Genomic DNA, 24482 nt, shown 5'->3' on the forward strand with positions numbered 1-24482 from the left:
TGGGCTGTCAGCAGTGTTGGCTGGTTTGCAGATGCTTCAAATTTTAGCTATAGAATCAGCAGTCGATCTCAATTCCAGAATACTCTCGATTCAGAACTATTTCAGACTGCAAGGATATCACCTTCGTCACTTAGATACTATGGACTTGGTCATGAGAATGGTAACTACAGAATAAAACTTCAATTTGCTGAGATTTTTTTCCCTGGATTCACCTACTTGGAAAAGTGTGGGACGAAGAGTTTTTAATATTTACATTCAGGTGAGAATAGCTGAATTTTAGTATCCAACTTATCTGTCATTATATTTGTTGATGAGTCCTTGGCTGCGGCGGTGCATGATGGAAAGCTGACATTAGCGATAGCTACTCCCCATTGTGCACATTCTTAAAAAAATGAGTATACGGTGATACATGATACCAAGGTCCTGAAAGTTTTTAATTTGTGATTTTATTAACATCGCTGATTAACTGAGGAATATTGGTGTGTAATGATTCATCTCACTTTTAAGAAATAATTTCTGATTTTGATCTATTTAAACAGTTAAATTCTAGACTGGCACATATTTTTGTTTCAGGGAGAACTTGAAGAGGACTTCGACATAACAAAGGAGGCTGGTGGGGTCTCAAATACAGCAGTTATAAAGGAGTTCATAGCACCAGTAATTAATATTTTCCTGGAAATACATTTCTTTTGGGCTGGAAGGGGCACCTGTTGTATACCTACTCAAGGCTACTATGGGGTGTCTGTTTCAGCGATCAGTGTATCCCTTTATGGTATGATAAAATGCATGTTTAAGTTGAGACCTATGACAAGTTTACACTTACTGTTCAAATTACTTCCCAGATTTCACTCCAAATGTAAGTAATCCAGCAGCAATTACTTCATAGAAGAACAATACTGAACTGATTGCCAGTCTTGCAGCCACAGTTGTACTTTTAAGTCTATTGGCAATTATTGGAGTCTCTACTGGGGACTTTAATTTTGATTATAAACTTGGTGAGGGAGGCTTTGGATCTGTGTTTAAGGTCAGTTAATTGTTGCTAATTCTCTAAAAGCATGTACAGACTTTTTCTTTCTTTTACTTGGAGAAAAAAGAAAGTGTATCTGAAGACATTGGTAAAAAGCATAATATGCAGCATCATTATGTGTGGATTATCCATTAATAATTCTGTTAATACTTAACAAATTGTCAGTTAAGTGCAAATGTAAAGCTGTTGAAACAAATTCATTAAACATAATTATGCAGGGAAAGCTTAATGATGGGAGAGTAGTGGCAGTGAAGCAATTATCAGAAGCATCTCGCCATATAAAACGCCAGTTTATAACAGATTGCAACTATATCAGGAATTCAACACAGAAACCTTGTGAACCTCAATGGCTGCTGCATTGAGGGAAACAGGAGCCTCTTGGTTTACAAGTATCTAGAGAATGGGAGCCTTGATCAGGCAATCTTTGGTAATGCTTTAATCGATCTTGATTAGAACATAGTAAATTTGCAAAATCAGTGTTTCTCAGTTTGTATCTATCAATAAGGTATTCTACCATGTAAACCAAACATATTATCTGGGTTGGATTCAACCCAAAACTTTAAGCTGGTTGGATGGGAGACCAAGCTTATAAATTCAAATCTATAATTTCTAAATCAGTACTCTAATGCAGCTTCTTGATATGTGCTAGCCTATTTTAATTAGCCACTAGACAAACTCATCAATACGTGTGCTTGTGTCATTGCAGAGAAGAAGATATTTCTTGATTGGCCTGTTTGGTTTTAAATCTGTTTGGGAGCTGCAACAGGTTTAGCATATCTACATGAGGAATCAAGAATGCGCATTGCGCACAGAGATGTCAAGGCAAAAGCAATATTCTGCTTGATGCTGATCTCTACCCAAAGATATCAGATTTTGGTTTGGTCCAACTTTTATGACGGCAAAGACTCACATCAGTACAAAAGTTGCTGGTACAATGTAAGGGCTATTAGTAGTTTTATTATTTCCATTTATTCACTAAAAACAAAATATTAAATTTCTTTATAATTTTTAGGCTGGGGTGTTGTGAAAGGCATCTCTTTCCTGTTATTTAGGCGTTTAAAATTCGCAATATTTAATTTTTTTTTCCCGTGTGCTTTCTGTTCTTGAGGGTAAAGTTTTATTGTTACAATAGAGTTGGAAAATAAGGACTTGTGCCCTTGAACTATTGATTTATTATTTTATATGAGTGGCTTATTTACACGCATGTCTATATTATACCTTTTGTTTGCAACGGAAGGTCACAACTTCTGAATTCTTTTATAGCACTAAGGGTGTGTTTGGTTCGGAAGTGAGGTACCGAAGTGATAGGTAGTTGAAGTGGTTACTTCAATAGAAGTGGGGAATTCAGCTGGAGGTGTCTACTTCCATGTGTTTGGTTAAGAGGGAAATTATCACTCAGTGACCACTTCAGGTGTTTGGATGGTGGAAGTGAAAATCTTGAAAAGGTGACTTCATCAGTTCCGTGTGTTTGGTAACACCGAAGTGGGGTTATGATCACCACTTCGGTGAGAAGGGGGGAGCTTACCCCATATTTGTTAGGGATGTTATAAATTATTTTAAAATGTTACAATAATTTTTTTTTAAAAAATCGCCCCTTAAATATTTATTTAAATGTTAATTGGTTCATGAATATAAACAAAAATTTCATAAATTGGGTTAATTTAACTTTGCAATATTAAAATTTTTTTTTCTTAAACTCTAAATTTAAGTTATTTAACTTTTTTTTTTAATCCAAAAATTAAAAGTATGCTATTATAAATATAATAAACATTTCATAAATTGGGTTAATTTAACTTTGCAATATTTACATTATTTGTTTGTTTTTTCCCTTAAACTCAAAATTAAAGTTATTTAACTTTTTTATTTCCTTAATCCGAAAATTAAAGTTTAAAATGTGTTATCAATATAACAAATTTTACATAAATGGTTGTTGTTGTATAGTGAAAATATTATTAAGTGATTCTGCTACTCTTCCGGTTTGTTGCCTTTTGTTTTTTAAAGTTTTTCCTATTGATATAAATGAAAGACCAAGAATTGAAAAAGCCATAAATAGAACTTTCGAACACCGGTTGTTATGCTTGCATACAAGCAAACACCCACAAAACTTGTATTATTATAACCAAGCAGCCTAAGGGTATATAGAGAGCCGCAAATATACACAGTTTGTACATCATTTAGGATCTCCAGCAGATATACACAATCTATACAACGTTTAGGACATACAATTCCATGAGCATGACATTATTAACAATCTAAAATACAAGATCAAAGTTTCACTGCAAACATTCAAGTCACTTCTCAACACAGTCAGAGTAACAAAGTCAGACAACAACAACAGCCAAGCCCTTGTCAACAACATCCACCTCCCGAGAAAGCTTCATCCTTCTCCTTGGCAACACCAACATTTAGGATATACAACTCGGTCAGCATGAAATTCCAAGTAATCTGCAAAATATATATATATATATATATATCGAAGTTTCGTTGCAAACATTCAAGTCCTTGTCAACACAATCAAAGAACAACAGTGGAAAGAACAAAGTGAGACAACAGCAGCAGCCAGATCGATCTCAACAACATCCACCTCCCTGCAAAGATTCGTCCTTCTCCTTGGCAACACCAGCATTTACGATATACAACTCCGTCGGCATGAAATTCCAAGTAATCTGCAAAAATAAATAAATAAATAAATAACATAGTTTCGCTGCAAACATTCAAGTCCTTCGGAACACAATCAGAGAACAACAGTGGAAAGAACAAAGCCAGAGAACATCAAAAGCCAGATCGATCTCAATAACATCCACCTCCCTACAAAGATTCATCCTTCTCCTTGGCAACACCAGCATGAAATTCCAAGATATCTGGAAAAAAATATCAAAGTTTCACTGCAAACATTGAACTCATTCTCTACACAGTCAAAGAACAACAGTGGAAATAACATGGCTAGAGAACAGCAGCAGCCAAGTCCTTGTGAACAACATCCACCTCCATGAAAAAATTCAGCCTTATCCATGCCAACAACAGCACTTAGGATATACAACTCCATCACCATGAAATTCCAAGTTATCTGGAAAAAAATCTCAAAGTTTCATTGCAAACATTGAACTCGTTCTCAACAAAGTCAGAGAACAACGGTGGAAAGAACATGGCTAGAGAACAACAACAGCCAACTCCTTGTCAACAACCTGCAACTCTGTGCAAAAGATTTCAGTAGACTATAAAAGAAATTATGATCATATGATGCATTCACAGAAAAAACAATGGCTTCGAATGCAGATGTTTTAATTGATATGCTACCTTGTCATGAATTTGTACAGCGTGCAGATACATGCCCTTTCAGTTCCTCAGTTTTGGTGAATGAAAGCAATTCGTGTTTGCTTGGCATGACTCAGGTGGTAGCAATAGCAACAATTAAGCACATTCATTGGCACATGTTCTTGAAAAAAAAAAGTGAAGGGACCAAATCCTATACAAGGTGGCTGCAATGGTGGCACTCTGTGCCGCCTGATTGCCCCGACACGCTTGTATAAATCAGTTAAGAAAAAATAATCTCATGGAAACTAGGTTTAAGCGAAAAAAGTAAAATACTTACGAAACCTTACAATTGAAATAATGCATAAAAACAACAATGTAACGCTACCTTCACACTCAAGCAAATCAGATGCGCAATGGCTGCAAAAGATTGGCATCGAAGTGCCCCTTAATTTTGCCCCGCCAGTGCTCCAATTTAAACTTTTGTGTCATATTAGAGAACAGTGCCTCAGTGCAATGTCACAAATTGCCTTTCATCATTGCCATCCTACATTACCTGAAATCTAATCCACAAAAACAAACAAAAAAAAAAAACAAACGAAAGCCATGTTAGTGTGAAACAAACATATATTCAAACCATGCAGAGCAACATAAAGATAAGCATGTCCAGACAAAACATGAAAGTAAAAAGACAAAACATGAAATGCTTGAACGGATGCAACCACAACAAGGTGTCCGATGCAATGTTCACTCATCACAAAACATGAGGCAGTCCTGATGCATGCAATGCACAACCATGCAGTAAAATAATTAGTTACTAGAAGCAGGGATCAGTCAAGTGAGTCCGAAGCAGTAGGTGCTGGAATCAAACCATCCTGGATAAAAAAGTTTCTATCCAATCCTACCTCAGATCCATGTCCTTCACTATAAATCCTCTTGCCTCAATCTCACAGAACGCAGAAAATCAAACACCTGAACAAGTTCCTTCTTTTCAAAACCATCAACCTCCATAACCTTCGCATGCAAGCTCTCTGTCCAGTGTGTGGGGTTTTTAATGGCAGATGCCATTTCTCCCACCACAACAATGAGATCACCCATCATTGAAGGATTTTTCGAACCCCTACTTGAACATTGTGGCATTGGTGCAGATGAGGTTGCAGGGCTGCTCACAATGGGTGGGGCAGAGTTCGGATCGGCATCATCATCAATTGGTTGTTCTATTGGTTCTTCATCAAAGTTGTTATTGTTGCCTTCATGTTCAGAGTTATCCCCCAAATCAGTGAACACAGATGTCGTATACACGCCAGTTGCATTGTCCTCGCCACATATAACCCGCAATGCCTCATAATGCTCAATTGGTTTGTTTATGAAAGCCTTCGCTGCCGGGTGTGCCTATATTACAGTGCCATACACAACAGGGTACATATATAATCATGCTCCTATCATACTAATATCACAAGTAAAGTCGGGTCATGTTATCTCGATGTAGGTTAAGGCAACCACGGGATCAAGGGTGATAGTCTTCGTGGCATCATCCCAACCGGCACCACTGAGATCTCTCACTTTTTTTTATCTCCGTGTACCGTGATTTCAAAGTTTGATAATGATTTTCAACGTTCTCTGCACTGAATTCAGTATTGAACCTAGAATTGACAGCGACAACAACAAAGACAAATGCTGCTCTTTTGAATGATTTGTCACATTTCAGCCATTTTCATATTTGTTCCTGTAGAAGTGGGATCAAGAAGCTATCGTATTCAGCCTTCCATCGCTTATTAGGGGTACCGTGCTTGCTGCCAGAAGCCTTTGATGACGACCTCTCCGTTGCACGCTCAATGCCCTCCATCGTAGCTGGAATTCTATTGGAAAATTATAACTATGTAAGATTCTTAAATCTATCTGGTGTAAACTGCTGCTTGTGCAGAACCATACACATCAATATCTCATATCATGATATCGAATGAATTATGTAAAAAACTTATGAAATAAGATATTCATGGGAAAACAAAAGAAACTACTGCGTCATTATAAAGACAAGTGAATCATGAAAAAAGAAAACAAACTATGACACTGTTAAGCATTAAAACAACAGAAGACAGAATGATACGAACATACAATGGAATTAGGATCCCAGAGAACAAGTGAATTAATGACAAAGAAAATACTATGAAGCTGTAAAAGCATCAAAAATGGAACTAACAAGGGAAACATGAAAATAATCGGCAGGTGAAGATAAACACTTAAAGAACTGAAGACGAAAACATGTAGTCCAGACATGATAGTCTAACGAAGCAAACCCATGCAGGAAAAAATGCAGGTAAAACAAACAAGCAATCGTAAAGATGTTTGCAAGACTACAGCTAACAAGGCAAGCTTTTTATAATCACACAAAACCACTATAAATCATCCATATGTCGTTTGCTATCTTATCTCTAAGTTCAATCCATTGGCGATTCTCTTCCCATTGTTCTCGCTGTGACCGGGGCTGTGTTAACATGATTTGCTCATCATTTTGTGTGCTTTCTTCATACATCAACATATCGTTTGGGTCGACACCTACTATATAGTTATGCACTATGCAATATGCAAGAACTAATTTAACCTGTGTCCTGAAAGGGAAGAAAGGGTGTGATGTAAGAATCTAGAAACAATTTTTCAAGATTGCGAAAGCACGCTCTACACGTGGCCGTAGCATCGAGTGTCGAAGGTTGAACAATTACTTTGGATTTGTTGGTGCCCTTCCACTATGTTCTTTCAAATGATACCTAACACCTCGATACGGTGCTATGAACCCTTGCATAGTAGTATAACCGGCGTCTACAAGATAATACTTCCCTACAATAATGACACCTGTCAATTATTCGTTCGTGTAATATTTTAATTCACTAGTACTCGGTCTCCTACCTTCTATCAGTTTTAATCCTTCAGGTTGTGGTCTTTCTAGTGCATCTTTTAGGACAGTGAAGTCATTCGCTGATCCCTCCCAACCCGCCAACACATAAGTGAACTGCAAATCAGGGTTCACAACAGCCAACACATTTTGGGTTGGGCCTTTACGACCACGAAACCGAGGCATTGCTTGAGGTGGGACGGACGCATCAATATGCGTCCCATCGAACAAACCTATACAGTCCTACATGAGAAAAGTATATGAAGGAACATGGATGGAATGATTACGGGGAAATGATTAAATTTATGTTATATGTCAAATTTACTTACTTTGAAGAATGGATACCAGTTGGGGTTATATTCAATTTCTGGATAACAATTGGAGCTAAGGGAATGAACAAAATCATCTCGAATGGCACAAACAGCTCTGAGCATGCAATTAAAATATTGACTAATCGTTTCCCCAGATCGGACAAACTCAATTCTCATAGTCCTATTTTTTGTGTTATGACCAACAATATGTAAGAACATGGCTAATTGTTCCTCCACAGATATGTGCCGCGTGACCTGAAGGAGATGCTTGTCACGCATGATCGAGGCTAGATGCATAAAAGGACCTACATCCATCCTAAGATAGCTCACGCAATAGTCATGACCACTCCTTAAAATACGCTCCATATGTTTTTTCCTAGTCAAGTCTCGAAACATGGATGGTTCCTTACTTCTCCCTGACCTAGAGACATGCACATCCTCAATTTGGCAGGCAACAACCACAACGACGGTAGTAAACGCGGCAATCAATGGCCTTACATGGTCATTAACAATCAAGCTATCCATCTACATAATTATGAATAACGTTATTGATATGAACATGCAACTACTAACTGAATTCGGTACACACCAGTTGGGAAATTGCAAATTATAACGGGAAATAAGTCAGAAATAAAATAAATAAAAACAACGACAGAATAAGCTATGAAGATGGTTATAAACAAGCCAACAATAGCATGCTATGTGAAGACATAAGAAATTGCATGTTATGCCAAGATATAAATCAGAAATAACTAAAACAAAGTGGAGAAATAAACACAAATAAAAAACAATAATAAGAGAACATGTTATGAAGATGGTTATTAAAAAGCCAACAATAGCATGCTATGATAAGACATAAGAAATTGCATGTTATGGCAAGATATAAATAAGAAATAACTGAAACAAACTAGAGAACACAACAGAAATGAAAAACAACAATGACAGAACTTGGTATGAAGATGGTTATAAAAAAGCCAACAATAGCATGCTATGTGAAGACATAAGAAATTGCATGTTATGGCAAGATTCAGAAATAACTGAAACAAACTGGAGAACACAACAGAAATGAAAAACAACAATGATAGAACATGCTATGAAGATGGTTATTAAAAAGCCAACAATAGCATGCTATGTGAAGACATAAGAAATTGCATGTTATGCCAAGATATAAATCAGAAATAACTGAAACAAATTGGAGAACACAACAGAAATGAAAAACAGCAATGACAGAACATGTTATGAAGATGGTAATTAAAAAGCCAACAATAGCAAGCTATGTGAAATAATTGAAATCAAACTAGAGAACACAACAGAAATCAAAACAATGGTATTGACATAGGAACTTAGGTTCGTGTTCTCCAAGTCAAAAGTGCAATGTTCTCTGTACCAAAGGTATGAAGTTACTGGACCAGGCCAGGCCTCAAAACCAGTAGCAAGTCAAACCGGTGACTTTATATGAACTATAAACCCTCGTTCAAATAATACCATGAAATGTTATGATTACAAATAAGAACAAGAAATAACACAGCAGACTAACTAAACAATAAAATGCTATGATTAGGAATAAGAACATGAAATAAACCAAAATGAAACAAGAAATAAACCAATATGATATAATTATTTATGAAACAAAGCAGTAAAAAAAAAAAAGAAACAAACCACAAAGAAATAAACCAGTATGCTATGAATAACACAACAGAATAACTAAACAATAACATGCTATGATAAAGAATAAGAAAGAGAAATACCAAAACAGAAATAAACCAGCATGAACAATAAATGGAAATAAAGCAGCAAGCAAATAAACAAGTATGCTATGAACAACACAACATAATATGCAAACAATAACATGCTATGATAAAGAATAAGAAATAAGGAATAACACAACAGACATAAACCATAATGAACATGAATGATAAATAAACCAATTCTCACAAATATAGCATGCTCTGATAAGACATAAGAAATTGCATGTTGTGCCAAGATATAAATCAGAAATAACTGAAACAAACCGGAGAACACAACAGAAATGAAAAACAACAATGACAGAATATGATATGAAGATGGTTATAAAAAAGGCAACAATAACATAAGAAATTGCATGTTATGGCAAGATATAAATCAGAAATAACTGAAACAAACTGGAGAATAAACTAGAAATGAAAACAATTGTTTTGACATAGGAACTTAAGTCCGTGTTCTCCAAGTCAAAAGTGCAATGTTCTCTGTACCAAAGGTATGAAATTACTGGACTAGGCCAGGTATCAGAACCAGTGGCAAGTTAAACCGGTGACTTTATATGAACTATAAACCCTCGTTCAAATTGTACCATGAAATGCTATGATTAGGAATAAGAAGAAGAAATAACACAGCAGACTATCTAAACAATAAAATGCTATGTTTAGGATAAGAACAAGAAATAAACCAATATGAAACAATAAATAAACTAATATGATATAATTATTTATGAAACAAAGCAGTATAAGAAAAAAAAAGAAACAAACCACAAAGAAATAAACCAGTATGCTATGAATAACACAACAGAATAACTAAACAATAACAAGCTATGATAAAGAATAAGAAAGAGAAATACCAAAACAGAAATAAACCACTATGAACAATAAATGGAAATAAAGCAGCAAGCAAATAAATAAGTATGCTATGAACAACACAACATAATATGCAAACAATAACATGCTATGATAAGGAATAAGAAATAAGGAATAACACAACAAACATAAACCATTATGAACATGAATGACTAATAAACAAGTATGTTATGAATTACACAGCATAATATCTAAACAATAACATGCTATGATAAGGAATAAGAAATAAGAAATAATCCCATATGAAATAAACAAGTATAATATGAATAACACAGCAGGATATGTAAACAATAAAATGCTATGATTAGGAATAAGAACATGAAATAAACAAATATGAAACAAGAATATGAAATAATTATTTATGAAACAAAGCAGTGTAAACAAGAATAAGAAACAAACCACAATGAAATAAACCAGTATGCTATGAATAACACAGCCGAATAAGTAAACAATAACATGTTATGATAAAGAATAAGAAATGAGAAATAAACAAAACAGAAAGAAACCAGTATGAACAAGAAATGGAAATAAAGCAGTAAGAAATAAACAAGTATGCTATGAATAACACAGCATAATATGTAAACATTAACATGTAATCATAAGGAATAAGAAATAAGATATAAGACAATAGAAATAAACAAGTATGCTATGAACAACACAAACATAATATGTAAACAATAGCATGATATAATAATGAATAATAAATAAGGAATAACACAACAGAAATAAACCAGTATGAATAAGAATAAGGAAAAAAAAAAAGTATGCTATGAATAACACAACATAATATCTAAACAGTACATGATATGATAACAACTAAGAAATAAGGAATAACACAACGGACAAGTATGAACAGGAATAACAAATAAACAAATATGCTATGAACAACACAACATAATGTGTAAACAATAACATGCTATGATACGGAATAAGAAATAAGAAATACAACAAAAGAAATAAACTAGTATGAATAAGAATAAAAATTAAACAAGTATGCTATGAATAACAAATATATCTAACAAATAATATGCAGATCTGGAAATAAGAAATAAGACATGCTATGATACTGAATAAGAAATAAGAAATAACCAGTATGAACAAGAAATAAACCAGTAGAACAAATATAGCTAACAAATAAACCAGTATGAAAAAATAAAACAAAGGGTTTTCTTGTAGATCTCGAAGGAAAACAAGATCGGGATAGGAAGACCACTGAAAACACTAGGCACGATCGTATCATCTACAAAGCTTTAAGGGACAACAAAATAAAAAACAAAAAAAAAGGTAAAAGCAGACAACCTACAAGCATTAGGAAAAAAGGGGGAAAATATATCAAAAGTAGCATGGTCTAAAAAAACCAGTTCTCACAAATATACCTAACAAATAAACTAGTATGAAAAAAATTAAACAAGAGGTTTTCTTGCATATCTGAAAGGAAAACAATATTTCAAGAGGAAAACCACTGAAAACAGAAGGGAACAACAACATCAAAAATAGGGTAAAAACAGACAAGATACTAGCATAAAGAAATGGAAAAAGGGTAAAATATATCAAAAACAGCAACAACTAACCATAAAATTAAAAAAAATCTTGCAGATATGCAAGAAACTCAAGATCAGGAGAGGAAAACCTGGAAAATCAGCGACGATCAAAATACCATCTGAAAAACTTGAAGAAACAACACAATAAAAAAAGGAAACACAAAGGAAATATAGAACGTCAAGAACGAAAAGGGAAAAAGAAAAAAAACCAAATAGCATCGTTCGCATCCATTTCTTGGAGGAAAGATGTCTACTGAGTTAGATCTGAAATGCTGGCGAACAAGGAAAACATAATCACAGCCAAGAGAGGGATGGATGGTGGCCACAAAGATACGGTGATGCTCGGGTGAAGACGACAGGGAGATGGGAGTGGAGGAGGTGGACAACCCTAGAAGAGAATCGGAGACAAGAGGAAGAGGTCAGGACTGGAGGAGGCGGAGAAACCATAGAAGAGAAATGATGGGGAAGAGAGATCGGGAGTGGAGACCAAGAACCCTAGAAGGGAGACGAGAGGGATGAGAGATCGGGAGAGGAGGCGGAGAACCCTAGACGAAAATCCCTGAAGCGGCCTGGGAATTGGAGAAAGGTGGGGGTGAAGTCCAACGTATCACGTGACACAACGTGAAGGAAGTGAACGGCCGTAAATCCCACTTCGGGGTTTTTTTCTCCCAAAGTGGCTGGGGTGAAGTGGGGTGCTTTGGAACTTGTCAAATCAATATTTCAAAGTTCACTTCGGCGAACCAAACAAGAAGAAGTGCTTCGAAAGTAACCATTTCAGCCACTTCGGGTTCAAATTTGGCGAACCAAACACACCCTAAGCTTCTAAATTTGTGTATGTAGTTATTTCAGTAAAATAGGAAGTTGTGAAGTTCTCAATTAGGAGTGATATTGGCAATGGAAACATTGTCTAATTGTAAATGAGCTTCAAATCACATAAACGCATGTCAATTCTCATGTTTTTTATGTTTGATGTTCAACTGTTATTTAAATTCCAAACACTATGTTTCCTAATTTAATCTTTGAAGTTCCAAGGGTTGTAGGACGGGTGGGCACTCGGACACCCGATAGTGTTCTTGAAGCTCCGATCTGCTAACAGCCTAGTTAAATTTACTGGTTATGTTAAATATTTTTGAATTAGATTTTACTTGATGATTTGTTTGTTTTGATGTATTATTATGCAGATCTAATCCATTAATGGCTACTAGATGCTCAATAATTTTCCATCAATAGGATGATAAGTGAAAATTAAGATCCGATTTTGTTTGGGGATGATGTTTTAAATCCGATAGTGTTCTAGCAGATCCAATCCACTATCAGCCTGTGGATGATATATATATAATTTTCAAATGATTAATCATAGTAATAATACTAATACTAATGCATAATAAATAAAGTTAATAATGTTAAATTTCATGTATCATGATTATTTTTTTTTGGATCCGATATCATTGAGCAGATCCAATCCGCTAATAGTCAGTTGATAGTTGATACTATACTCATTATATATCACACTGGTGTTTTGCTTCCTTTTCTTGGGTTTTACATTGTGCGGTAGCGTTGCTCACCGAAACCCTAAACAACGCCAAAACTTGGGCGATCCTGGTGAGAAGACGAGTGACGCAAGTGTATTATTTTTTTTGACAAGAGGAATAGACAGCCCGAAGGCCCTGCTAAACCGTCAGGGCATGCACAAGTCTCGGTGGAGCAAATGGGGGTGGGGCCCACACACACATGGGCGCTGGGACCATCCATACACAACCACCGCTCACATCTCCCAGAAATGTGCCCTCAGTCGAGAATCAAACTCTCACCACTTAGTGACGCAAGTGTATTGGATCAAGAAAAGTTTATGACTGGAAGACTTTTATGACTAGAAGACTTAGGCTTTGCTTGGGGTGAAGGGTTATGGATGGTTTGGGAGGGTTTTGGAGGTAAGGGTTATTTAAACCCTTGATTGGGGTGAGGGGTTGAGGGTGAAGTAAAGGTTTGGGAGGTAAATTGAGGGTTGAAAACACCCCATTTTACCTCCACTTCTCAACCCTCCAAATTGGAGGGTTGAGGAGGGTTCATACTTTTTTATGACAAGAATGCCCTTAGTAGAATAATATAATGACCGAACAATAAATAGTATTTTTTCTTAAAATTATTATTTTTTAATTAAAAAATTATTATTTTGTTATTATTGAGTTTATATCTCAAAGGGTAAACATCCTATTTTGGTAATATTTTATGATAACAAATATTGGAAACATAAGACATATCAAGGATATTTTGGTAATATTAGTACCAACCCTTATTTTCCTTTACCTCCAATCCAAACACAAAAAGTTAAATAACCTTCATTTACTTTACTCTTGCCCCAAGCATGATATAAGTTCAACCCTTACCTTCTCTTCCTTTACCTTACCTTACCTTACTTTATGAACCTTCCCCAAACTCCATCCAAGCAAGGCCTTAGGAGAAGAAGTCGCATGTCGAGCTTCTCTAGATATTGTTCTCTTTTGTCCCGGTTTGTTCCAATCGCATAAGAAATTAGTGTAGCTTTTCCTCGTCTTGCGCTCGACCTAATTCTCCAATTGCTCCGCATATGCATCCTTCACACATACAACATGGGAGTCTCGTATAGCTCATTAGCGCGTCCCTCATCATATCGCCTTGAGTCTTGTGAAACATGCCACCACTATCGTTCTTTTTTGACAAATCAAAGCTATTTCACCTTTCAATTGATGAACCCTGGGACCATTCCTAACTGAAAAATGGTCCTTCAAATCATGCTAAACTGTCTTTGTAGAGACTCCATAAGAGACATTGGGTTTAATTGACTTGTCAATTGGGTTAACAAGCCATTGAATAATCATCGAATTGCAAACCTTCCAATATGTTGCCTCAGGGGTGCCGAACGTTGGCATCTTCAATATTCCATCAACGAAGCCTTCTTTATTTTCTTCCCTTAAAGCATTCAACATCGACTTTTCCTACAAGTAGTAATTGTCTCCCACCAAGGTGCATGTAGTTATCACCATTCCCAGATTCTCAGACGGCGATAAAAAGAAAGGAGATGACATATGAATCGTTCTATTCAAGACTACATTCGGTGATACTTTTGCAATTGATCAATAAATAGAGAAGAGTTAGACGATGGTGATTAAGTGCAAGTGAAAAATAAAAAATAAAAAGGGTGAGGCAACACGAACCGTTAGAGTTTAAACCTTCTCTAAAACCATGTAGAAAAATAAATTTTGGAGAGAAAAGATATCTCATAAAATACAATACAATCAAATTGATCCAGAATATTGAATGTATAGTCATGTCTCTATATGGCTACCACTAAACAAAGAAACTACCTCCATAATTTCTCCTAACTACAAAATATTCACATAATAACAATTTTTTTATGAGAATTGGTATGGTAGTAAAATGGTATGTCTTTTCTTATTTCTATACTATACCTGTATACCATTTTATAGGGTATTGTAGCACCGGTTCATACACAGTAGTTTAGTAGTGAAATGGTATGTCTTTTTCTAATTACTAGCATATGAGTCCACATGTGCCTTTTATTTGGGTGTTTGTTTTATTTGAACTTTGGGATGGGGCTTTCTTGGGTTTTTGGTTGGCGGGACAGCTGGTAATGAAGGGGAATAAGGAGATAGGAGAAAGACAGGAAAGAGAGAAGAGAGATCAAGAGAGGAAAGAGGGAAAGATCAAGGAAGAACAGAAAAAAAGATAAGAGGCGGAAGAAAGGGACTTAGCCAGCTAAATTAGTCTTTAAAACTTCATTCTTCCAGAAATTATTTTTAAGTTCTGTGTATGGATGTGCTTATAATTTAACTTTCATTGCATATTAAACAACACCCAAAGATGACACAATTTGATATATTTCGTGTTGGAATTGACTCCACATCATCTTCATCAAGTTTCCCAGATTAAAAGTTGCGCTTTTATTTTGATTAAAATTTATGATAGTTTATTTCCTTGTGAGGTGAATATAAAAATGAATCAGCACACCAAACTTTTTTTCTTTTTAATAAATATATTTGAATAAATGACATGATGAATTCTAATTTTTGATATTAGAATTTGGACAGTTTACATATAGTTATCAAACCCAAGTATTGTTACAGTACTATTTCAAATAGATCCAAATAGATCCATTGTGGGATGTGTTATATTTCTATTTTTCAAAAGTATATAGGAGATATAATAGGTGTATTTTCTATACTAATATATTATTTGATAGTATTTATCATTTTTGTAAAAAAAATTAGCATTATAAATAAAAAGTGTTAAGTCTGATGACGTGGATTGGCATTATATGACAAGTCATATAGTGACATGGCAAGAGAATGATGACGTGGCTAGAGATGACTCATCAAAGAAGAGGTGAATAGGATGATGATGCGGCAAAAGATGATGTCATGACATGTGATGAAGATCAAGGTTGAAGATTTTATTTAGTAGATATTCCTCTCAATACAATCATGTGATGATCAACTATTTTAAGAAAGTGCATCAAGTCTATAGGATCTCTTCAAGAAAGGTAAGTTTTATTTTAGGTATAATTGTTTATCCTTGGTAAGATCCGGGATGACAATTCATATCTTTGATAGAACTCCTTTTTAGAAAGATCTATTTGAAGAGAGAGAAATATTCTATCATTGGCAAGAATTCAAGATCATGAAGATTGTATGAAGCTATTAGAAGACAAAAGTTAAACTTGGTATGAAGCTATTAGAAGACACAAGGTTTAGTTTGGTGTGAAGCTATTTGAAGACACAAACTAAATAAGGTAAGGACAAGCCAAGGAAATTATCAAGACCATATTTAGCATTACTAATTGAAGAAAGATCCAAGAGCTATCTATGGGCGGAACTATTCATTGAGACTAGTCATGTGAGGAGATTGTTTGAAGATTGCATGAGATATGATTGAAGATTTGGATATCCAAGCATGGATGATTGAAGATCATGCTTGAAGATATTGAAGGCTAAACTTGGATGAAGATGAGATCAAGTTTAGTAACAATATTTTCATGAGTCAAACGAAGATCATTTGGGAAGACCAAACTTGGGCCAATTTTGGAAAGAAGATCGGGAGATCTTCGGTAGCTATCTTTGGTGAGATGATCTCGTGTGCCTTGGTGGGCACGTCCCTCAGGAGAGGGAGACCTACTAAAGTGATGTGAGGAAGGAAGCAGCTGCAGGCAAGAGGAGCTCGAGTCGAATCAACTGCTACGAGGCGAACTGAAGGAACCGGGAGGTTGAAGGTCGTAGATTTGGGTGTATCTGACTAGAACTCAATCATGTTCAGTAAAGTGGGCCATGTTGCAACTGGGTGTTGCAACATCTAACTTTGGAAGGTGTCCAAGTTAGGAAGCCACGGAGAATTCTAAAAAAGGTAACTGTATGAGACATCGGTGCGTTTATATAAAAGATCCAGCTCGAAGATTTAGGATGAGTCAACCAGTGAGAGACTCTTCGGTGAGAGTTGAGTATGTGGCCGTCGGGCAATCTAGAGAGGATATTCTTTGTATTGTGAGAGTGAGTGAGTGTTGTACTCATTGTTACTATACCTCTTTTAGTGGATTGTTTCTCCGGGCCTGGCCCCCAGATGTAGGCAAGGTTGTGCCGAACTGGGTTACAAATTTGCTTGTTTCATTTCTCTTGTTTTGATTGTGTGTGTGTGTTTAATCTTTGAATCGGTTTTTAAGTGAACTTAACACATCACACCCCACCAGAACCATAAAAAGTATGATAAAGCTTGCAGAACAAAACTTGGCTAAAATTAACTAAAATAAAAATTTTATATAATTTATATATATTATGCACACTGTAACACACATAAATGAGGACGCTTGACCACAGTAATAAAAATTGTTGCCAAACGCTTGACCTTGGATTGAAAAACAAACTAGTCTGAGTTTGCTTGATGATTATCGTAATATATCCCAAAGCATGGCAATAATTACGGCTTCGTCTCTTTGTTTGTGTTGTTTTGGATCCCAAATCGTTTCCACGGACTCATACGGACAGATGCGTGCTTCTTTCTTATCCGTGTACTGATATCGTACATTATAATATAAATCAAAAGACGTCATCCGCTGTGTTATTCAAAACACAATACACACAATTCATCCCGTCGCTGCCGTCCAAACAAGCCTCAAGATTCACGCCATCTTTACCCAAATACACGTTTCAATCTTGAAGCCATCTCCACATGTGTTAGAACTATAGAACTTGGAAGCACGAAAGACGAACCGCTAAGGCACCTAAGCGTTCTCGAATCACAAAACTACTAGATCCACTTGGCTGTTTTGATATAACAGGCAACACCGAACATCCCCCAATCGGAACACTTTGACATACACAAAAATGTCGAGAAATATATACAGCAATATTTGTCGAAAATTACACAGGTCAACCAAACGCTCCTCGAGATCAGCGCTTCTCTGATCCATATAGTAGAGACCGCGTCTCCGTCTCCGATTCCCAGAAAACCCGGTGGAGGCCATCGTGACCGTTGATGGGCTTGATCATCTTCTCATCTCTCCGATGGCCGGCGGCGTGAGCAGTGGTCTGGTCACCGCTTTCCGATACCCAGGTAACCTTGCGGGCCGATCGAAGCCTATCCGCAGCCTTCTTCTTCTCCACCTCACCCTCCTCCACTCTCTTTCGTAACATTTGGTGCCTCTTACCATGGCATCGGTCTTCGTGCACCACGTGATCGGCGATCTGACGGTGGGGAAGCCGGAGATCAAGGAGTTTGCTGATACCGAGACGGTGGAGGCCGCTGTGAAGGCTATTGGGGAGTGTGCTGAAGGAGCGATCACCGTTTGGAAGGCCAAGGATGGGATCGGGTCGAGGGCATCAAGATTCGTGGGGATTCTCCATTCGATGGATCTTGTGGTTTTTCTTGCTAAGGCGGGTGAGGAGCACGAGCGAGCAATGCGGACGCCCGTGGCGGAGGTCGTCACACCCAATCCGATGCTGTTGAAGGAGGTCGATCCTGGGACCAGGTTGTGATTCTATCTATTATTTGGAAAAAGATTTATTTTTGTGACTTGTTTGGGCTTTTCTTGGTTTTGATTGATGTGATTGTTGATTCTTCGTGTTGTTTTCTTTGTGCTTTTTCTTGATTTTTTTGCTGTTTTTTTTTCCCTAATATATTAATTTGGTTGGCCGGAAATTTTTGCAAATTTTGAGATTTTTATTTCCATTCTTGGCTTGACTACTTTTTTTAATTTTGTTTATTAAAATAAAAGGTCTGTTGTTGTTCATCTTCTTGTTATGTGTTTTTGCCCCAACTTTTGATTGCGATATCTGAGCTTGCTTCTGTTTACTGATTCAGCATAAATCCATTTCATTGTACGTCTATCGCATGTTGTAATTTGATGAGATTTTGATTATAGATTTTTATGTCTGATTTGGTTCTTAAAGTTGAGATCTTGATTTCTTGGTTTACTTTTGTCATTAGTTCGTTTATTGCAATTCCAATGTTTATTTTCTGAATGGTATATATTTGATCAATTCCATTATTTTTACCTTGGAGGACTTCAATATGTCAATCAATGGCAGCTTCTGGAGTTACTCACTGGACTCGATTTTAATAGTTTTGTTGGTTTAATTAATTGGTTTGCATATGGGTTTGATTATTTGGCTTGCCTATGTACCATTATAAGTACCACAATTATCTTAGACGCAGCCAGCCACAATTATCTTAGAAGCAGCTAGTGATCAAGAAATGTTAGGTAAATGATTGGATCGTTAGGTTGGTGAGCAGTGACAGTTGGTATTCATTCTATTATCAGCTCTCATCCTCTCTTTATGTCTACTTTATGTTTGGATGCTATAGTATTTTTAAATTTTGTAATTAAGGTGGTGACTTTGCTATTTCTGTGTTGGCTATTTTTTCTCTTTTTTGTTTATCTATCTTGTTCTTGTTAAGTGTGGCTCAGAAATGCTTTTGCTGTTATTCTTTGGTGCTTGTATGGATCACTGACTATGACCTCTTTCTAGGCTGAAAGGAGGAAATTTTTTGTCAAATTGATCGATCTACTGAAATGCAGAATTTTTTTTTAGGAAGTTGTTCCAAGACACTTTTCACATGCATTTCTAGTTCTTCATCTTTGATTTTCTTATATCAATTTTCTTCTCGTTGATTAGGTATAACACAGCACATATTTGAAGTCGTTAATTGTTGGGATGACTTGTTACACTTAACAAAACTTAAAAATTGGAGATGTTTTATTAAGAACTGACCTTGGATTTTGCTGCCAACAGTGATAATAGGTAACCATTTGTGTGTATTGGAATTATACATATGGTCATACCTAGTGGCAAGCCTAGGCAACCTAAAGTTTTATATGATAATTATTGTGGAGAAAATTTTCAAAATTTGTGTTGTCTGTTTTTGTGAATGAATATTATTTTAAGTTTAACAACCTGCAGAGTGATCTTTTAGTATTTTTCAGTATATAGGTGCATATTGTCAATTTTGCTATTTAATTACGTCTTTCAGGGAAGTGATAAAACAGAAGGAGAAAATTATCCGTTGCAAGTTTCTCATAGGATGCTCAGTTCCCTATAGGTGGGATATTGGCATTAATTGGCTATGTCTAGAAAACATGTCATTTTGAAAAGACACTTGCAAATCATAGCTTAAGAATATGCAGATAAATCATGGATTCATTAATGGTTAAAAATTCAATTCTAACTTTCTAATGAAAGCCAAGATAGCTTTCAACAAAACTCACTCTGGAAAACTGACCTAGAATTTAAGCATGAAGCTAGCTGAGAAACAGTTAACTAATAATTGTAAGTGTTTTTCTCTAGATCAACTGACCAGCTAGTTCTCTGCCCTTAGTGAGTTTGGTTAACATCCATTTTGGGGGTTTTCTTCAAGCCTCCAATTTTTTGAAGCCCATCAATTCTTCTTTTGTATCTTTGGCTTCATAATTGAAAACTAAAGTTTCATTGGCCATGAATTTGGTCTCCATCCCTCAGCCTATGCTTCAGTAACTTCAAAGTGGAGCCCTTATCAAGAAGTAAATATTTTGGGTCAACAAAATCTTTACCTAAGATTTGGCTAGGGAGGTCACAAAATCTGTACTTATCACTTTAAAATATGTAACTGGAAGCACATTGTCTCATTTGTGGTCATTGATTTTATAGGAATGAACTAACAGGTTCTGGTCTAAGTGGTAGAGGATCGAGTCTCTTAAACAAGTGGTTTTGAGTTTGAATCCTTATGTATGCAAAAAAATACTTGGTAATTGTTATGAGAGGTCTACCTCCTACAGTGCTCCTAGTATCTCACCCCTCTGTGAGTCAACACCCAACATATATATATATATATATATATAGGAGTAAGAATTATATTTTTGGAAATAACAAACAAAAGATTGCCTTTCTTATGGGAACTTGGGAGCTAGAAATGAACAAATTTTTTAACTCTCATTCTTGAAGGCTTTATATCAATTGCAATCTACTACTGAGTATGCATCTTTGCAGGTTGAATCCATCCTATGAATGCTGAGTTTAACTTGATATTGTGTAAAGGCAACATAGTCTTTGGTTGAAGGCTAATAAAGGGTCTTGTAAGTTACGTTCCTTATCACTTTGGCTGATATAAGTGTTTCAACTTGCAAAATGCTGCCTAGTTTGTCTGTACGCTAATTTAGCAGTGCTGATATGTCATTTGTGTCATGTTAATTATCACCACCATCATGACTGTGATTGTGCAAGTACTATTATGTGGTTTTGGCATAGTCGAGGAAAGATAATCTAGCACTATGTGCTTGCGTATAGACCTTGGATTTTCTTGGCATGAGGGGCTTGCATTGAATTGCAGGCCGTGCAGTCACTCTATGAAGCACGGACACTCCAGGGAGCTTGACGTACCCGTGTCTTATCCGTGTTGGACACACGGATACTCGGACACACCGTGGACACCTCCAGACACTCATATGCTTTGTAAATGATTTTTCTAAATTACTCATGTATATTTCCTAATTACTTCCCAATACACAAAATCACTAAATTAATTTATAAGTAAATATATAACATATATTACATGAAAACTATATAGATTTATATTTATAATAAATATTCTATATAATAAATAATATTTTTTATAGCCGTGTCCTGCCGTACCCGTGTCCTTAATTTTTAGAAACTACTGTGTCACCGTGTTCGTGTCATGTCGTATCGTGTCACCGCATCCGTGTCCGTGCTTCTTAGGCAGTCAGTTTCCTCACAATTGATTTCAAGCACGAATTTTTTGTGTCAGTCCCATCTTTTTTTCCAATTGGTTCAACATTTGTTTTGTGGGTTTAAGTTCCTACTCTGTTTTATCTTTAAGTTTGGATTCAAACATGTATTTTACCACAGTTGACATGTCGCAGCGTGGCAGACATGGATACTCTAACTAATTGTTGTACTTTTAAGGAGAATGATATCTTGCAGATGACTCCATAAGTGTTTTTTTATTTTATTTTGTTTTGTTTTGTTTTGTTTTGTTTTATTTTTTGCCTTACTAAGTATGATGTCCTTAATTGTCTTCTTTACTTTCTGAGTTTCACCAGAGCAGATTTCTTCTTACAGATTATTCCTTTTCTATGGTGTACATTCAGCCTTTCTTATCTGCTGTTATGAAGCTTCTGGCTGTTAATAGTTTAGGATATTACTTCTGTTTGTCATTCTGGATGATGGTTTATATTTTGATTCCTGTAGTCTTTCTTAAATATAGCATCTTGCTACATTGAGTAATATTTTCCTAGCTGGTTTCATTTTGCCATGTTTTTCAGATTGGTTCATTATGTTTATCCTTATATCTGGATATCTTATGGGTTCAATGAGTTAGTTGCTTTCACTAGTTTTGTTTCATTATACCAGTGGCATTTTAGCATAAGTACCCCATACTGTTTGTTTCTTTCGTATTTTTTTCTTACCGATGGCATGTAGTAATGTTACAATTGCTAAGCCAGGTGTTGATTTGATGAGGTAAAAGTAGATACATGTGTTTGTATTAAGGACATCTAATTTATATCTTGAATTAGGACACCTTGGAAACCAATGAAGTGTTAAACCAATGAAGTGTTAAATGCCCTCATTGGAATCTCTTTCAAGAGGTTCTTGTTAGTAAGTTGGCATTAATTTGATTCTTCTCTGCCACAGCAATATGCACATAACATTGAATCAAGTGGTTAATTCAAGGATCTCGGTTTATAGTTTTTCTGTTTTTATGCTAAATATGCCTTTTCTTTTGCATTCTCAGGCTGATAGATGCTCTTGAGTTGATGAAACAGGGAGTGAGGCGCCTCCTTGTGCGCAAGAGTATGGCATGGAAAGGTGTAAGCAAGCGGTTTTCCATCCTCTACAACGGCAAGTGGCTGAAGACCCTCAACACCTCAACTGCAACAGCCACTGGCAACAGCAGCCAGCCTTCCTCATCTTCCTATGATGACAAATACTGCTGCCTTTCCCGCGAGGATGTGGTCCGCTTTCTTATCGGCTGTCTCGGTGCTCTTGCACCCATCCCTCTGTCATCCATCTCATCCCTTGGAGCCATAACCCCTCATTATTTCCATATTGAGGCCTCCTCCCCAGCAATTGAAGTGGTGCACAAGCTTCCTCAGGATCCATGTGCTATTGTAGTTGTTGAGACGAACCCAGATGGGTCACACAAGATCATCGGAGAAATATCTGCATATAAACTATGGAAATGTGACTATTTAGCTGCAGCATGGGCCTTGGCAAATCTATCAGCAGGCCAATTTGTTATGGGTGCGGAGGACAACATAACAAATTCAGATTCCCTTGTACCTAGCTTTTCCATTCCTTCTTCTCCCGTTGAGGACACAATTATCGGGGCCTCGTCAAGGCCTAAAAAGTTTAGCAGCCGAAGCATTGGCTTCTTCAGCAGTCAAGCAAACCAGATGGCTGTTGGAGGGCTGCGCAGCATGTATAGAGGAAGAAGTGCTCCCTTGACATGCAAGCATACGAGCTCTCTAGCGGCCGTCATGGCGCAAATGCTTTCACACAGGGCCACCCATGTGTGGGTGACAGATGCTGAAGTAGAGGATATCTTGATCGGCATCATCGGTTACAGTGACATACTCCATGCAGTGACAAGGCATCCCAGCAGCCTTGTTCCCCCAACACCATAGTTTCTGTTAAGGGCTTTTATGTGTGCCTGTGTGTTGAAATTTGAATTGTTGCCTTGGTAATGGTATGTCTTTGGTATTTGATTCGGTTTCATTGTTAAGTGTGGATGATCCTTGCCAATAAAGTGGTTATTTTTTTAATATGGGTTGTTTGGATTAGCTTTTAAAAAAAAGTTTTTTTTTGGAAGCATTTTTAGAAAAAGTAGTTTTAGACTAAGTTAAGTGTTTGTACATGTTTTTTTTTTGTTTGGATGTATTATATTAAGAAGCACTTTTAAAGTTGTAAAAATGTTTGGATGTTTATTTCAAAAGTACTATTATAGTTTACTGAATTATGATAATAACTCAATAATTATACATTATTCAAATGTCTTATTTAACAAATAAATAATATTTGTCATTATTGTTATTATTATAATTAAACATGTTGTTATTATTATTATTATTATTATTATTATTATTATTATTATTATTATTATTATGAGGGCTATTATACTATTATTATTGTTTTGTTGTTGTTGTTCTCATTATTATTGTTGTTGTTGTTGTTGTTATTGTTGACGGTATTATTATTTTTATTACATTATGATAATAAATATTCAACAACTAATATTTTCTACAATAGAGGAACAATATTGTTAATTACTAGTACAATAAAAATTACATTAACATCTTACAAGTAGGTTGCA

The 24482-nt window shown here is 36.0% G+C and overlaps 2 protein-coding genes and 1 long non-coding RNA gene across 4 annotated transcripts; 2 read left to right on the top strand and 1 right to left on the bottom strand.

Annotated features, from left to right (window-relative positions):
• Positions 1-21: 21 nt before the first annotated feature.
• On the top strand, positions 22-2227 carry LOC120258454. Of its 2 annotated transcripts, none has more exons than XR_005536006.1 (5): positions 22-420; positions 574-772; positions 843-1024; positions 1246-1454; positions 1734-2227. It is a non-coding gene; the product is annotated as an uncharacterized LOC120258454 (long non-coding RNA). The 2 variants fall into 2 exon arrangements; XR_005536005.1 differs by having other exon boundaries at positions 22-259.
• Positions 2228-6662: 4435 nt separating this feature from the next.
• Positions 6663-14596, bottom strand: LOC120258790 (protein ALP1-like). Its single transcript, XM_039266225.1, has 5 exons — positions 14501-14596; positions 7499-8005; positions 7184-7412; positions 7045-7114; positions 6663-6888 (listed from the first exon to the last, which is right to left on the bottom strand). Exons 1-5 carry the CDS (start codon positions 14594-14596, stop codon positions 6663-6665), a joined length of 1128 nt encoding a protein of 375 aa, XP_039122159.1.
• A 3429-nt stretch (positions 14597-18025) lies between these two features.
• Positions 18026-23934, top strand: LOC120258528 (CBS domain-containing protein CBSX6). Its single transcript, XM_039265972.1, has 2 exons — positions 18026-18645; positions 22905-23934. Exons 1-2 carry the CDS (start codon positions 18326-18328, stop codon positions 23794-23796), a joined length of 1212 nt encoding a protein of 403 aa, XP_039121906.1. The 5' UTR covers positions 18026-18325; the 3' UTR covers positions 23797-23934.
• The last annotated feature ends 548 nt before the right edge of the window (positions 23935-24482 follow it).

This window comes from Dioscorea cayenensis, chromosome 4, assembly GCF_009730915.1.
Source record: "Dioscorea cayenensis subsp. rotundata cultivar TDr96_F1 chromosome 4, TDr96_F1_v2_PseudoChromosome.rev07_lg8_w22 25.fasta, whole genome shotgun sequence".
Taxonomy (NCBI): Eukaryota; Viridiplantae; Streptophyta; class Magnoliopsida; order Dioscoreales; family Dioscoreaceae; genus Dioscorea; species Dioscorea cayenensis.